The sequence below is a fragment of the Bos javanicus genome, chromosome 1, assembly GCF_032452875.1.
Source record: "Bos javanicus breed banteng chromosome 1, ARS-OSU_banteng_1.0, whole genome shotgun sequence".
In the NCBI taxonomy this organism is placed as follows: domain Eukaryota; kingdom Metazoa; phylum Chordata; class Mammalia; order Artiodactyla; family Bovidae; genus Bos; species Bos javanicus.
Genome location: NC_083868.1, coordinates 41,755,057 through 41,771,899, shown reverse-complemented (window position 1 = coordinate 41,771,899; position 16,843 = coordinate 41,755,057). Strand labels below are relative to the sequence as shown.

The 16,843-nt window shown below is 36.7% G+C and overlaps 1 protein-coding gene across 13 annotated transcripts in view; it reads right to left on the bottom strand.

The window, feature by feature from the left end:
• The window catches only part of EPHA6 (EPH receptor A6), a 1,025,466-nt gene that overhangs the window by 557,641 nt on the left and 450,982 nt on the right, over positions 1-16,843 (bottom strand). For 12 of the 13 annotated variants that reach the window (XR_009740373.1, XM_061435761.1, XM_061435945.1 and 9 more), the window contains one exon: positions 6,532-6,867. The exons of the other annotated variant lie outside the window; for it this stretch is intronic. Coding sequence is in view for 11 of the 12 variants with exons in the window: in XM_061435761.1 (XP_061291745.1) it covers positions 6,532-6,867 (336 nt within the window). In the remaining variant the exon portion in view is untranslated. The remainder of the gene's footprint in view (positions 1-6,531; positions 6,868-16,843) is intronic. 13 annotated transcript variants of the gene reach the window in all.

Sequence of the window (16,843 nt, the reverse complement as noted above, 5' to 3'; positions counted from 1 at the left end):
ATTATGCATTTGTCAAATTATTTATTATCTACCTCTCACGGAATTCATAAGAGCTTTCTCACCACTGTACATATACTGAATAAGTTAAAGGCTTTGAATAGCTCTATCATTTTTCTATGGTGTGAAAACAATAATATGTAACTTATGAGTAATGAGACAAAGAATTTACTGTGGTCTCCTCAGTCCAATAAAATTGTAATGTGCCATCCTGTAACTTTGTACAGCACCTCTTGAGTCGCTTCAAAGAAAATTTCCAAAGATACCCAAGTAGAATGATGGGAAGTCCCTCCCTCTATTAGGATTAGTAACATTGTTGTCTTATCAAGGCTGGCACACAATGATGACAGCTCAAGTTTGGTTGTGGGACATCTCAGTTTCTATAAGCTCCTTTTTCATTCCAGCACTAGGATCTGACCCTTTCTGATATGAAAAGATTTAACTGATACAGCACAGACTGAATTATTTCATAATGTTACCCCTGACTAGAGTATTTGCATTTTTAAAGATGTGGTTTTCTAACATCAGAATTTCAGACACAAGAAAAGAAGACCTTCTTTTTGTCTCTTAACATTATGACATTGATATAGTGGTTCATACAAATAAAACTGGCAATAATATTTTATAAAATATATATGTGGAACTTGATGTACTTTTCAAACAAAATTTAAATATATTTTGATTTTTCATTAAAACTTATATCTAAAACAAAGTAGAAGTAAATGAATAATAAATGTTTCTGAATAGTCTTCTCAAAGATAATCCTCTTCCAGAAAGTTTAGTTTCAATATATGGATACTACATCTTGTTCCATGACTAATATAATTTCTGTCCTTATAGCAATACAGTTTTAATGAATTCTTTCATTTTCAAAGTGAGAAATAGTTTTTACCCTGCCTTCTGCTACATTAGAAAAATAGTCAATATGAACTCTCTTCTAATACTAGAACAAAAGACTATTATATGTATGTATAATGTATGAAATTATATAAAGATATTTACAAACATATTTGATTTAAAGTGATATATTGTTCCGAGAGGAGATACCCCATGTCCGAGGCCAGGGGCAGAAGCCTGGAGGACCCATGCCCAAGGGGCAGCAGCCAAGAGGAGTTACCCCACATCCAAGGTCAGAGGCAGCAGCTGAGAGTGCCAGGCTGCGATAGCACAGGAACGGCTGACAGGAGCTACCCCATGCCCGAGGCCAAGGGCAGTGGCCAGTGGCCACCACCTCCAAGGAGCTGTGGTTGCGCGGGCACAGGAGGGCCTAGAGGAGCTATTCCATGTTCAAGGTCAGGAGTGGGGGGTGGTGAGGAGATAACCCTCGTCCAAGGTAAAGAGCAGAAGCTGTGCTTTGCTGGAGCAGCCGTGAAGAGATTCCCCATGTCCAAAGTAAGAGAAAGCCAAGTAAGGTGGTAGGTATTGCAAGAGGGCATCAGAGGGCAGACACACTGAAACCATACTCACAGAAAACTAGTCAATCTAACCACACTAGGACCACAGTCTTGTCTAACTCAGTGGAACTAAGCCATGCCCTGTGGGGCCACCCAAGACAGGCAGGTCGTGGTGGAGAGATCTGACAGAATGTGGTCCACTGGAGAAGGGAATGGCAAACCACTTCAGTATTCTTGCCTTGAGAACCCCATGAACAGTATGAAAAGGCAAAATGATAGGATATTGAAAGAGAAACTCCCCAGGTCAGTAGGTGCCCAATATGCTACTGGAGATCAGTGGAGAAATAACTCCAGAAAGAATGAAGGGCTGGAGCCAAAGCAAAAAAACAATACCCAGCTGTGGATGTGACTGGTGATAGAAGCAAGGTCTGATGTTGTAAAGAGCAATATTGCATAGGAACCTGGAATGTCAGGTACATGAATCAAGGCAAATTGGAAGTGGTAAAAAAAGGAGATGGCAAGAGTGAACGTCTACATTCGAGGAATCAGCGAACTAAAATGGACTGGAATGTGTGAGTTTAACTCAGATGAGCATTATATCTACTACTGTGGGCAGGAATCCCTTAGAAGAAATGGAGTAGCCATGATGGTCAACAAAAGAGTCTGAAATGCAGTACTTGGATGCAATCTCAGAAACGACAGAATGATCTCTGTTCATTTCCAAGGCAAACCATGCAATATCACAGTAATCCAAGTCTATGCCCCAACCAGTAACGCTGAAGAAGCTGAATGGTTCTATGAAGACCTACAAGACCTTTTAGAACTACCATCCAAAAAAGATGTCCTTTTCATTATAGAGGACTGGAATGGAAAAGTAGGAAGTCAAGAAACACCTGGGGTAACAGGCAAATTTGGCCTTGGAATATGGAATGAAGCAGGGCAAAGGCTAATAGAGTTTTGCCAAGAGAACGCACTGGTCATAGCAAACACCCTCTTCCAACAACACAAGAGAAGACACTATACATGGACATCACCAGATGGTCAACACTGAAATCAGATTGATTATGTTCTTTGCAGCCAAAGATGGAGAAGCTCTATACAGTAAGCAAAAACAAGACCAGGAGCTGACTGTTGCTCAGATCATGAGCTCCTTATTGCCAAATTCAGACTTAAATTGAAGAAAGCAGGGAAAACCACTAGGCCATTCAGGTGTGACCTAAATCAAATCCCTTATGATTATACAGGGGAAGTGAGAAATAGATTTAAGGGACTAGATCTGACAGAGTGCCTGAAGAACTATGGATGGAGGTTCATGACATTGTACAGGAGACAGGGATCAAGACCATCCCCATGGAAAAGAAATGCAAAAAAGCAAAATGGCTGTCTGAGGAGGCCTTACAAATAGCTGTGAAAAGAAGAGAAGCAAAAAGCAAAGGAGAAAAGGAAAGATATAAGCATCTGAATGCAAAGTTCCAAAGAATAGCAAGAAGAGAAAAGAAAGCCTTCCTCAGTGATCAATGCAAAGAAATAGATAAAAATAACAGAATGGGAAAGACTAGAGATCTCTTCAAGAAAATTAGACATACCAAGGGAATATTTCAAATATTCAAAATATGCAAAATTGGGCTAGATAAAGGACAGAAATGGTATGGACCTAACAGAAGCAGAAGATATTAAGAAGAGGTGGCAAGAACACACAGAAGAATTATACAAAAAAGATCTTCACGACCAAGATAATCATGATGGTGTGATCACTCACCTAGAGCCAGACATCCTGGAATGTGAAGTCAAGTGGGCCTGAGGAAGCATCACTAAGAACAAAGCTAGTGGAGGTGATGGAATTCCAGTTGAGCTATTTCAAATCCTGAAAGATGATGCTGTGAAAGTGCTGCACTCAATATGTCAGCAAATTTGGAAAACTCAGCAGTGGCCACAGGACTGGAAAAGGTCAGTTTCAAATCCTGAAAGATGATGCTGTGAAAGTGCTGCACTCAATATGCCAGCAAATTTGGAAAACTCAGCAGTAGCCACAGGACTGGAAAAGGTCAGTTTTCATTCCAATCCCAAAGAAAGGCAATGAAGAAGAATGCTCAAACTATGACACAGTTGCACTCATCTCACACGCTAGTAAAGTAATGCTCAAAATTCTCCAAGCCAGGCTTCAGCAATACATGAACTGTGAGCTTCCAGATGTTCAAGCTGGTTTTAGAAAAGGCAGAGGAACCAGAGATCAAATTGCCAACATCCGCTGGATCATGGAAAAAGCAAGAGAGTTCCAGAAAAACATCTATTTCTGCTTTATTGACTATGCCAAAGCCTTTGACTGTGTGGATCACAATAAACTGTGGAAAATTCTTCAAGAGATGGGAATACCAGACCACCTGACCTGCCTCTTGAGAAACCTACATGCAGGTCAGGAAGCAACAGTTAGAACTAGACATGGAACAACAGACTGGTTCCAAATAGGAAAAGCAGTACGTCAAGGCTGTATATTGTCACCCTGTTTATTTAACTTATATGCAGAGTATATCATGAGAAACGGTGGGCTGGAAGAACCAAAAGCTGAAATCAAGATTGCTGGAAAATATCAATCACCTCAGATATGCAGATGACACCACCCTTATGGCAGAAAGTGAAGAGGAACTAAAAAGTCTCCTGATGAATGTGAAAGTGGAGAGTGAAAAAGTTGGCTTAAAGCTCAACATAGAAAATGAAGATCATGGCATCCGGTCCCATCACTTCATGGAAAATAGATGGGGAAACAGTGTGTTTCCCTAAACAGTGGAAACAGTGTCAGACTTTATTTTTCTGGGCTCCAAAATCACTGCAGATGGTGACTGCAGCCATGAAATTAAAAGACGCTTACTCCTTGGAAGAAAATTTATGACCAACCTAGGTAGCATATTGAAAAGCAGAGACATTACTTTGCCAACAAAGGTCCCTCTAGTCAAGGCTATGTTTTTTCCAGTAGTCATGTATGGATGTGAGAGTTGGACTGTGAAGAAAGCTGAGCACCGAAGAATTGATGCTTTTGAACTGTGGTGTTGGAGAAGACTCTTGAGAGTCCTTTGGACTGCGAGGAGATCCAACCAGTCCATTCTGAAGGAAATCAGCCCTGGGATTTCTTTGGAAGGAATGATGCTAAAGCTGAAACTCCACTACTTTGGCCACCTCATGGAAAGAGTTGACTCATTGGAAAGGACTCTGATGCTGGGAGTGGTTGGGGGCAGGAGGAGAAGGAAACAACAGAGGATGAGATGGCTAGATGGCATCCTGACTCATGGACATGAGTCTGAGTGAACTCCTGGAGTTGGTGATGGACAGGGAGGCCTGGCGTGCTGAGATTCATGGGGTCGCAAAGAGTCGGACACAACTGAGCGACTGAAGTGAACTGATTGTTTTTATTCTCAAACTTAATTATTTATACCTTATAGGTAGAACAGTTGTATTGGGTTATTTTTAATCAGGTAGCAGAAAAAAGGCTTAGAATTAATGTGCTAGTGTAGAGCAAAACAGAAGACCTAAATCTGTTTTATCTTGAAGACACATCTGAAACCATTCTGTTGATACTACAGGAATAATAATAATAAAAAAAGAAAACAGTAATTCCATTTTGAACAACCAAAAAGCAAATTCTATGATGTAGAACAATTTGTTACATGAAGGGGAATATTATATAGTAAATACGAAAATGGTGATTTTACAGTACTATTTGTTTGCCTTATTTATTAGATGTATTTCTGAAGAGCATCAGCAAAGTGAACTTATATTAGTTTGAATAAAATAGTCAAATCCATTTCAAATATATTTTTAGAATGCTAAAGTTTTCTTCCTGTATTTTTTACAGGTTTATCAGTGTTTTTCTTTTAACTTCTTATTTTGCAACAATGATAGAGCCGTAGAAATTTACCAGAAAAAAAAAGTGTACTGCAACTTCCCACATAGATTTTACCCAGCCTCCCCCAATGTTAACTACTTGCATAACTATAGTGCAATATCAAAACCAGAAACTGACATTTGGAAAATCCACAGGGCTCATGTGTGTGTGTGTGTGTCTGTGTGTGTGTGTGTGCGCGCATGTATATGCATTGAGTGCAACTCTTTGCAACTTATCATATATCTAACTTCATGTAACTACCACCATTATCACTACAAGGCTCACTCCTGATATTCCTTCACAGCCACATGAGCCCTGTAGATTTTCCAAATGTCAGTTTCCTGGTTTTGATGTTCCACTATAATTATGCCACCTAGTCTGTGGCATTTGTTATAGCAGACTCAGCAAATAAATATAGTGTAAAAGAATAGTTTTATCTGTATAAATTATCCTCATCTATATGTGTTCACATAAAATAATACTTTTTGCTATAAGACGACCCTTTCTGTAACAACATAATTTATGAATGCTTCTCAAAGGGAGTTTTTAAATCTCAAGTTTTCCTGGTATCATGCTTTGTGAAAAATTACATAATGGGGGGATTAAAGATAATATACTCTATAAAAAGCATGGGACTCTTCATGCCTGACTATATTGCAGTAAAAATCTATAGTGTTAAAAGGGGCCATTTAGCTGAAAGCAACTGGAGTTTTTTTTTTAAAAGACAGCTTATTTTTTACACAAAACTGCACCTAAACAACAGCATTTAGATACATTAATGGATATATTTGCTGTTCCTTTTAAGAGTGAATTATGGTTAGGCATGTTGGCTGCACTGTTTTTATAATATAGATATGAGTTATAATTAGTATAAATACTTACTATTTCCTTATTTGACAAGGAAAAGAGAGGGTTGTGTAAGTAGGGCAGCTGAATTTCAATTCATTTAGTAACCTTATTTATGTCTGATGTTTGTTGATAGGTTATATGAACTTGCTTATTAAGATATATCAGCATAGGATTATATGAAAAACATAATGCATAGCCATTAAAGACAAGGATTGTATCTAATTGGCAATACTAGTAAGTAATATCAAAAATATCTTTGTGCACCTTGGGAAACAGTAAGAACAACAATCAGTAAATCACCCCTATAATGTAGAGAGTGTGTAACTGCACCCCAGTGAATACAGGTCCACCAGGGATATTAAGCATCACAATGGAATTATAGATCTGTTTTCAGAGAACAGCAGTAGAACTTACCATCTTGATCCGTGGTCACTGTAATAGCTGTGAATGGCTTGGGAGAAAAACTCAACTCAGAAACTCCATTCATGGCTTCTATTTCAAAGGTGTAATTCACGTGAGACACAAAGTCAAGTACTATCACGGAATTGTTGATCAGGCCAGTGTGTCTTGGGATGAAGCGGAGTCCTCCACCACAGTCCTCACACTGGCTGGTGTCTAAGCCACATTTCTTACAGATTACACTGTATGTGAGGTCTTTTCTCCCTCCTGTGTCACTTGGTGGGCTCCATTCCAAAATAAGGGCCGTTTCATTGATGTTAAAAACCACATTCCTAGGAGCTGAAGGTGGCCCTAGAGAAAGCAATTAAAAAACAAATGTACATGTATAGGACAATGAATTATAGTGCTAACTTGAAAACGTCAATAATAAACATGTGCTGATATTTTATATTAGTTTGAACTCTTTCTTCTGATGGAAGCCATAAAGAAAAATGGTTAAAAATATCTGCATAAGTTTAGTAAGATTGGAGTCTTAGGGGTGAAGATGGTCTGTATATTAACTTTTGGCATATAAATTTCAGTATTTAACATCAAAAGCCACAGATCACCAAAAGTTACAGTAATTATACTTCTTAAATTTGTTGACTGAAAAAATACAATAACCCAACATTATTTTAAATTACATGATGGCTTTGTATAATTACATCTTAATAATTGCATCTTCATTTAAAAACTTTGAAGAAATAACATACATATATAAAATATGTTGTGTTCAGTATTTTAGTCTTCATACTATGCTTGATGTATAACTAAAACTCTCATTCGTTTGAAAATCTAAGAATCTTTTTCTCACAGGCTGAGAATAAATGGCCATGAATTTAGGGTGGACACACAGTTTGGAAGGAAGGGAATAGGAACAGAAACTGGAGGCAACATAAATACTTTTTTAGGTCCTGTCAATTTCACGGGACAAAAGCATTATTTGGAAGGGCTGCGTGAGTGTGCTCAATTGCATCTGACTCTTTGCCAACCTCTGGAATCTAGCCCGCCAGGCACGTCTGTCCATGGAATTGTCCAGGCAAGAATACTGGAGTGAGTTGCCATTTCCTTCTCCAGGGGATCTTCCTGATCCAGAGATGGACCCCACGTTTCTTGTGTCTCCTGCATTGGCAGGTGGATTTGGAAGCGATCAAAGGGGATATAGGTAAGATATGGTACCTAGATTTTATTTATATAAACCTTACTAAGCATAAGTAAATGCATCCTTGAAAGCTTATAAAGAGACTTTCAAGATCCTCTTATTTGTCATCAAGAGTCTGCATAAACCATATTGGTCATGGGTGGTGGATGAGCATCTGCTCTCTTTTCTCATTATTTTTCCATATGATCACACTGCACAGAGTACATAATATCTTTATTCATTTTTTTCTCTTAAAATTGTGTCAATAATCTTGTATATTCATCTCAGTCCTTCAAACCTTGGTTTCATATCATTCACTGAACAATTATTAACTGAAGGTCTACTGCGTGCCAGACAGTGCACTGTGTGCTTGCTATATTGTGAAATGCCACAGAATCCTTCTGTAAGAGACTGTGCCTATGACAGATACTTTGAAAAATAATTAATTGCATAAATGACTCATTAAATAACACTGCTATATTTTAAAAGGTTAGTCTTAAGCAATTCAAACAGTTCTTTAAATTCGGCAATTTGCTTAGAAGGAGGAAAATAATTCTCTGTGGCATTCTCTGCATAGAAATAAATTCAAGTTTTCACATAGGCTTCTTTTGGATTTCAAGACATGGTCATTCACTCATTAAATAAGTTTTCCATGACTACCATCTGTGCCAGATATTTTGCTAGATCTTGGGCTTACAGCCTAAATCTGATAAATGTTATTTCTGCTTTCTTGCTATTGATATTTTAGCTGAATGGCTAGATAAACACAAATGCACACACAAAAACAGAAGAATAAAATTCAAATTATAATAAGTGCAATTACAGGAATGGAGCTAAAAAAAAGTATCAGGGGGCCAACCTGATAAACCTTCTGAGAAGGTCTCATGCAGGTGGTGTGGAAGATGTAGAGAGGGGTAGGAAGGATTTTAGAGATAGAACACGCACGGTTCTTCAGTCAAAAAAGGTTGTGAAATAGTCATGGAAGTGACAGAAGATCACTGTAGCTAGAATGTAGAAGGAGTAAGCAAGAAGTGACTTTTAAGCAACAGGAAGGGGTCGGATAACGCAATACTGCTATGCTCACTGGAAAGAGTTTGTATATATACATATATATATATATTTTCATTTAAAAGGAAGAAGCTGACAGATTCTATGTACAGAAGTGATGTGTTTCAAAAACAGCAATGCAGCTGAAGTGTGGGGAGTGGTCTTAAAGATAACAGAGGACTCAGTAACAAGATCTGTTCCACAGTGTTAGAGAAGCATAACATCACTCCCAAATCCATATAATTCGGTGTCGGGTTTGAGATATTAAGAAATGCTATGCTTCCTTTTTTCATCTTGTTGGATCCTATTATCAGCAACCTGATGGGTATGGCTCAGACACCTATATGTGCACCACCTAAAGCCAGCCCTAGAAATGGGAGTTAGTTTTTCTAAAAGGTTTCTGTATACCTTGCTTTATGCCATTTCATGTTCCAGAGAGTTACAGACATGTCTGCTTTCAGAAAGGCAAATACTGAAGGGATTATAAACTAGAGCACAGGGATAAGCATAATTTTTTTTTTTTATCTCCAACCTAGACTCATGCCTAGGAGATAAAGATTCATTATCATTATCATAATAGTGTCTTCCTACTGGATGACATATTCATATTGTTGCTCTTTTCTCTTATTTATAATGGAAAACATGAATTATTATTCACTTACATTTCCAAGATCAGGAAGAATGTTATCAATTATGTTATGGGTGTCTGCAAGTATATGACTGTCCGCCTAGAGATACTTAAATTAAAAAGGCAGACACCCTTCTTACTCAAGGGCCCTCATACCAATTTGCATGACGATTAAATAGCTTTTTAATTGCCGTTAAATTATGCCAGCTAAACTGTGATTTCATGCAAATATTAAGCTGTAATGACATACAGTGAATCATTTACTAAGATTTAGAACTTAGAACAAAGAGAGACAATTAATTCTAATCCTCAGATTCCACTAAATTATGTGTCACCGGGCTTTTATGAATGTGGCCTGATTGCTTTGTTATCATTTATAAATTATACAAAGATTATGTGACACATTGGGAGAAAAAAACTTGGCAGCAATAACTCTTTTGGAGACATCTGTATTGAAAACTCTCAGGGATTTCCTTCTGTTGATCTTTTTCTTCAAAGGAAACAAGTAATTCACACAGGAAGAAAGCAATCTCCACACTACACTCTCAAGACCAACCTCATAAGAAAAGGACAACTATCCTAATTTCCAACTAGCTGTTTTTCAAGACCATCATGCAAATAAACTTGAATAAAAACTACAATCTCATTTCTATTAGTTTATTTTTAAAACAGTTTCAATCTTCCTTTGGCTTCACTTTGGATTTCCCCTTTACTCAGGGGAAAAAAAGATTGTGAAATAGTCATGGAAGTGACATTAAGTCACCGTGCTCTAACAGTAAACGTATGAGAAGCAGTGGCAGTGCTGTCCAGTCCCTTCCCAGAAGAGCATCTGGCCTTACAACCCCCATCTTCCTCTCACAGTAGCAGAGGTCAACTGGGCTATATTTTTTATTTTTCATTTTCATTTTTTCTTTATGTAAAATGTTTTAAACAGAGCTATATTTCTCAAAATACATCCCATTATAATATCTCTAGTCCCTTGAGATAAACCCCCAAAAATGAGCTCAGTGCTCAAATTACGATTCCTCTGGCAGATTGATGCTGACACAAAAGAAATGCAATTTCCTTCCCTTTGTTGAATCCAACATTTCCCAAACATTTATTTATAAAATATTATTTTCTAAGAAGCATCTGAAGGAAAGCTAGCATTCTGTTAGTTTTCATATCTTTTTCATATTAATTGAAGAGTGATTATTAATTCACCCATTAACTCTATAGCTAATTGTCGTTTATAGATACATTTTTAACCTTAAGAACAATGAAAATTTGATTCAAGTAACTGAGGATATCAAATCATGAAAGGCTATTGCCTATTAAACTGTATTTTCCAATTCTTAAGTTACTACCGGACAATAATTTAAATGTGTCTGCTACTACCAAGATGCAATAATATGGTTTCCTGATAAAAAACATAGTCACATCTGAGTTTATGGATGAGAGAAAATAGTTCTATGTTTACCTGTGTCAGAAACCATTACAGATACAGTGAATCATCTAGAGATGTTTTGGTAAATGCTTTTGCAAAGGAGTAAATTATATGAATAAATGAAAAAGTATGTCTCCAGACTTTCATAATGTACTAAAAACATCAGTTGTCAGATCTGCATATAGACATAATTTAAAACTCTAAAAGTCATTTCATTTTTTTCCACATCACTATCAATTTTAACTTTATAGTTATATTATTAACTTCATAGTAATATTATTCCTATATAATCTTTGAAAAAGGTACTTAGTGGAGCCCTGTTAACAAAATTTTGTATTTGTATTCATATCTAAACTACTATGTGCTCTATCCATAAGACTTGTTCATAAAATGTTTGTATATTTGGAAATAGACAATGAAACTGGGACTTCAACCTCACCACAGGGAAAAAATTAAGTCAATTTATTTAGAGAAAGAAATGACATCCAGGAAAGGTTTGTAATTATGTCAAGGTCATAAAATTCATCAGTGGTAGGATGATAATCTAAGTCTTTTTGATGTTTAAGTTTTTCTTTTTTTTTTTTACTCTATCACAATGTATTCATCCCATAAACAGAAAAAATTTCATTGGGTTTTGCTGAGAGAGTACTGTCAAATATAAAATTTCAAAACACAGATATTAGAGAGCAATTTATTGCCTTCCTACAACAAATTTCTTTTAACAATGTTCCTTAAAGCATTTAAAAATAATTTATAGAAGAGCAACTGAAACTTAAATCTTCAAGATAAATATTGCTCAAAATAAGAAACATGTGCACTTAAAATCCTTTGAATTCTACATATTCTTATTTTCTTCAATATTATTGCACTTACCTCAGTAAATAAATTGATGTCTAAAATTAAGACTTATCACTTATGTTTTCACAATACTACAAATGACGACTTAAGATAACTCTTTAGTTAGATTTTCCCTGAATTCTAAAACTCATAGTTAAAGGAAACAAAAATAATTTAAAAAGAACTCTAATATTCTAAATAACATTCACTTCCAGAATAAAATCTAAAGCTCTCAACCTCATCTACATTTGTCTTTATAACTAGGCCCATCCTTCAGCCTCTTTTTTCTTTTAGTCACATCTAAATGCTTTTGGACAAATTGTTTCTTTATCTTTTTTGCTCTGTGGAAAATGCCTACTCATCCTTCATATTCTGATTTAGGTGTTACTCCCTTGTGATACCTTCCTCCTGTCCTCGGGCAGAACTGAATACTTTTATACAAGGTAGGCATGATTTAAAAAAAAAAATAGCATTTTTTAGTACTTTCTTTGTTCCAAGAAGTATACTTAATATTTCATGATTTATTTCATTCAATTATCACAACAAACAACCTGAAAGGCAGTTATTAATATCCCGATTTTATAGAAAAGGTGACTGCTGCTGCTGCTGCTGCTGAGTCTCTTCACTCGTGTCCAACTCTGTGCGACCCCATAGACGGCAGCCCACCAGGCTCCCCCGTCCCTGGGATTCTCCAGGCAAGAACACTGGAGTGGGTTGCCATTTCCTTCTCCAAAGCATGAAAGTGAAAGTGAAGTTGTTCAGTCTTGTCTGACTCTTAGCGACCCCATGGACTGCAGCCCACCAGGCTCCTCCGTCCATGGGATTTTCCAGGCAAGAGCACTGGAGTGGGGTGCCATTGCCTTATCCAAGAAAAGGTGACTAATACTTACCAAATGTACATGTTGCACTGAAATATGTATATTCATGTATATTTCTATTCTAGTCTAGCCTGATACCAAGGTGACATATTCTTTAACTAAGGGCATGAATAGAATGCACGGTTTTGTGCAACCCTACAAGAATTATCTTTTACACAGTGCAAATTTTGAAAAATATTGGGAGAGCAGTGTGTTCAAGGCTATAATCTTTGCAAGAATCAGATGCTAATTCAATATAGACACATGTTACTTGAAAATCACTTAAGTAGTAGAAAGGACTGTCTATATTATGAAAATATTAAATATAAAATAATAAATATCAATATTTATTAACTAATAAAACTCAGCAAAATGGACAGCCACCAATATCTCTACTCATTGGGAAGGAATAAAATGTTTCTTTTTATTATTTAGAGAGATTCAAAACTTGAAAAATAAGCATTTGTGGCTCTAGATTTCTATTTTATAGATCATGGACATAATTTTACCATGTGAAAGTTTCAGAAAATAGCTGTCAACTATTTTCATCAATGCAGAAAAAAATTTGATATAAACCTATAGAATAACTAGTTCTAACAATTACCAAAATATGCAATAGTTGTGCAGGGCAAGAGTTAAAGGGCAAGACCACATCTATAATAAAAGCACACTAAAACACAAATGAAATCATGAGGAACCTGAGTTTGAGTGTTTTGAGTAAAAATCATCCAGTTTCCCTCAATATCATGAAGGAAAATATCTTGCATAACTATATATAGCCTTTTCTGTGTTTAAGTTGGGTATTTTTAATTAAACACTCATTAGAAATACAAAAAAGAGAAATATGATGAGTCTAACCAATGTCATATTATGGGAGGGAAAAGCTAAATAATAAATAGATTAAAGCAAGTTAATAAGTCTTTCTCAAAAATCATAACATTGCAGGGGTAATTATGAATGTTCTATTTCCAATTATGGATGATTTGTGGTCACTGGTCTGTTGTGTACAAGTAAATGATATTAAATGGGACAATCCTCTCTGAGTTCCAATTGTTGATGCCAAGAATAGATCTGTTCTGGAAGATCTGGCAGTAAGTGGTAACTCAATTCTTTAGCATCAGCAGTAACCACTTAATATCTCTTCCTATGAAGGAACCTCTCCCAGGTAATTTGGTAAAATAATCTTGCCTGAAATAAAAACTAAAATATTTATGTTTAGGAAACTTCATAATGCTCATGCAACATCTTCTATCAGTGATCTGTACTAGGGAAACCGAGTCATTACATATAGGTGTCTATTCTGGAATACAAGGATCATTTTAACTTTAAAAATATACCATTGCAATACACAAAGTAAATATTTAGCTATTTTCTATAATGAGAACAAGTCTAGAATATAGTACAGCCTGCTAGAGGTAATAAATACATCTTTGCAATGTCCCCTTTCTGGCTTCTGGAAAATCATGGCTGCAACAATTGTGTTGGCAATCAGCCACCTAAGCAATCAGTTGTGGCTTTTGTTTTTCAACAGTGAGATGGAAAAGCAAGGTACTAGATTGTTTTTTCCATACAAAAGAACCTTAGGAGAAAAAGAGAGGGAGGGAGAGGGAGAAGGAGGAGGAAGAGAGAGAGAGAAACTCAAAGAGATTGGATAAAAAAAGAAAAGACATCAAACAGAGCAGGGCTATCTGGAGGATTCTGTATTCACCCAGAATAGGGGACCTGAGAAGGGCAGCTGAAATGTGGAAGAACACCTTTCCTGCTGCATCTAAACACAGTATTTATTCTACTCAAAATAAGGTTGAGAAAATAATGACTTTCTTAAGTGGCCAATTATCCCAGAAATAAAGAAGCCATGTTTTACAATGTTAATCTTAGAGCAAAAATAAATTCAACTTTTATACTTTCACTCCAATCATTGCCATTGTATATCAAATACAATGATAAAAAAGACATTACATTTCCAAGAAAAGTGAAATCCTTAATGATGTACATGAGAAGTAACTGTAAATATGACTCACATTTTATATTTTGAACTTCTCTAAGTAGGCAGCAATGGCAACCCACTGCATTAGTCTTTCCTGGAAAATCCCATGGACAGGGGAGCCTAGTGGGCTGCAGTGCATGGGGTTGCTAGGAGTTGGACATGACTGAGTGACTTCACTTTCACTTTTCACTTTCATGCATTGGAGAAGGAAATGGCAACCCACTCCAGTGTTCTTGCCTGGAGAATCCCAGGGACGGGGAGCCTGGTGGGCTGCCATCTCTGGGGTCGCACAGAGTCGGACATGACTGAAGCAACTTAGCAGCAGCAGCAAGTAGGCAGCACAAATGTTTGTTCAATGTGTTACTCTTGTAGCACCTGTTCAGTAATTAAAATAAAACCTTCCTATTGATTTAAACACATGAGAAAAATCAAAGTGAAAATGCTATGACTGAGGAATTACATTTGTCTATGCATCCACATATTAGATCCTCTCTTTATTTCTCTGTCTTTTCTTGTTCTCTGTCCTTCTAGCTTGACAAGTACTTTCTTAGTAACTTTTACAGTCCTTTGTTTCTCAAACCTTAGTGAACATTTTCTCCTTCTGTCCTAGAAAAGCCTTATAGTTAGTTATTTTGATAACAGACTTCTTGGCAAGCAGCCTGATCTCTTGTGCTTCAAACTGATCTAAGAGGCAGCCCTAATTGATCAATATGTGATATTATGGAGTGTTCCATGACTCATCCTTTAAAGCATACAACATATATTAATGAATCACCTGAGAAATTAAGTTAAGAATCTATGAAGTAGATTAAGATAACAGATAAAACATTTCAGAATTTCATTTCAAATTTATTATTCCCAATTTCTTCTACATGCTTTGCAGTTCATGTAAAAGGTGTACAATGAATGTTTTAGAGATCAGGAATATACAAACTTAGAAGTTATCATTGGGTATCAGGACCATTTGAGACATCCTGCTGCTGCTGCTGCTGCTGCTAAGTCGCTTCAGTCGTGTCCGACTCTGTGCGACCCCATAGACGGCAGCCCACCAGGCTCCCCCGTCCCTGGGATTCTCCAGGCAAGAACACTGGAGTGGGTTGCCATTTCCTTCTCTAATGCATGAAAGTGAAAAGTGAAAGTAAGTCGCTCAGTCTTGTCTGACTCTTAGCGACCCCATGGACTGCAGCCCACCAGGCTCCTCTGTCCATGGGATTTTCTAGGCAAGAGTACTGGAATGGGGTGCCATTGCCTTCTCCTTGAGACATCCTAGTATAGTTAAAATTAGAGATGGAAAAACAGGCCAGGGCTGAAATTTAGATGTCCTTGGATTGAATCTTATAATTCTGGCAAAAAGGTGCTGGGCTTTGAAAGATTTAGGCATAGGAAAGAATAAAATAATCAAGATCTTGTTTTTATTTAAAAATAATATTTCTAATAGTTTAGAATATTTGGGGGGTTAGAAGACCAAAGGAAGGAGACTTGCCATAATATTATTCCATTAGCCCAAGGGAGAGTTGATGGTCTTACCAAAAAGAAAGGACTAGGAGTTGGTATGAAGGAATGGACAGAAGAAATACTAAACAGTAAAACTGACAAGCTTTGTGACTACTGAGATACTTCAAGGGTAGGGACAGGGTTATGAGTCCCTTGCTTGGAAGCTTGGGTAGATGAGGATACACCATGATAAAGAAACAAGCTAGGTGAATGAGCAAGCTGAGGTATGAAGTAATAAAAGTGACTTTCAAAGATGAGCTAAAATTATTATTTGATTTGTTCTTCAAATATTTATTTTGTGCCCAGTACTTGCCTGGTATTATTATTAGTGCTGGAGATAAAGTAAACATTCATGATCCGCTTGCAATCTACTATAGGTAGAATGAAAATAAACAAGGAACTGAGTGTACAAATAAATCAGATATTTTCTAAGAGTGACATAGGCATAAAAAATAAAATATATGATATGAAAAAGAGTAACTGGGAGGGATTCTATTTTTGAACAGGTGGTGAGAAAATACTTATCTGATTGACATTTGAGCCTGGCAATAAGAAAACCACAATAGAGGACCTAAAGAAAAAGAATTTCAAGTAGAGAAAACTTTTAGCATTAAAGATGAGAACAGGGCAGCATCATGGAAGTCCTTGAGTTTAACAACCAAGGAGAGTATGGCGTGATACAAGATTGGAGATGTAGGCAGGTATCTCTGGCACACTCAGGTTGTCAGATCCCAAAATGAGATGGTGAGGTGACTTTGGACTTTAGGAGAGAAGACTGGGATATGGATAAAACTATAGGCATCATCTCTTTATAGGTGCTATTTGAAGCCATGAAATTGAGACTATGTGATAAGAACAGAAAGCTAAGAAA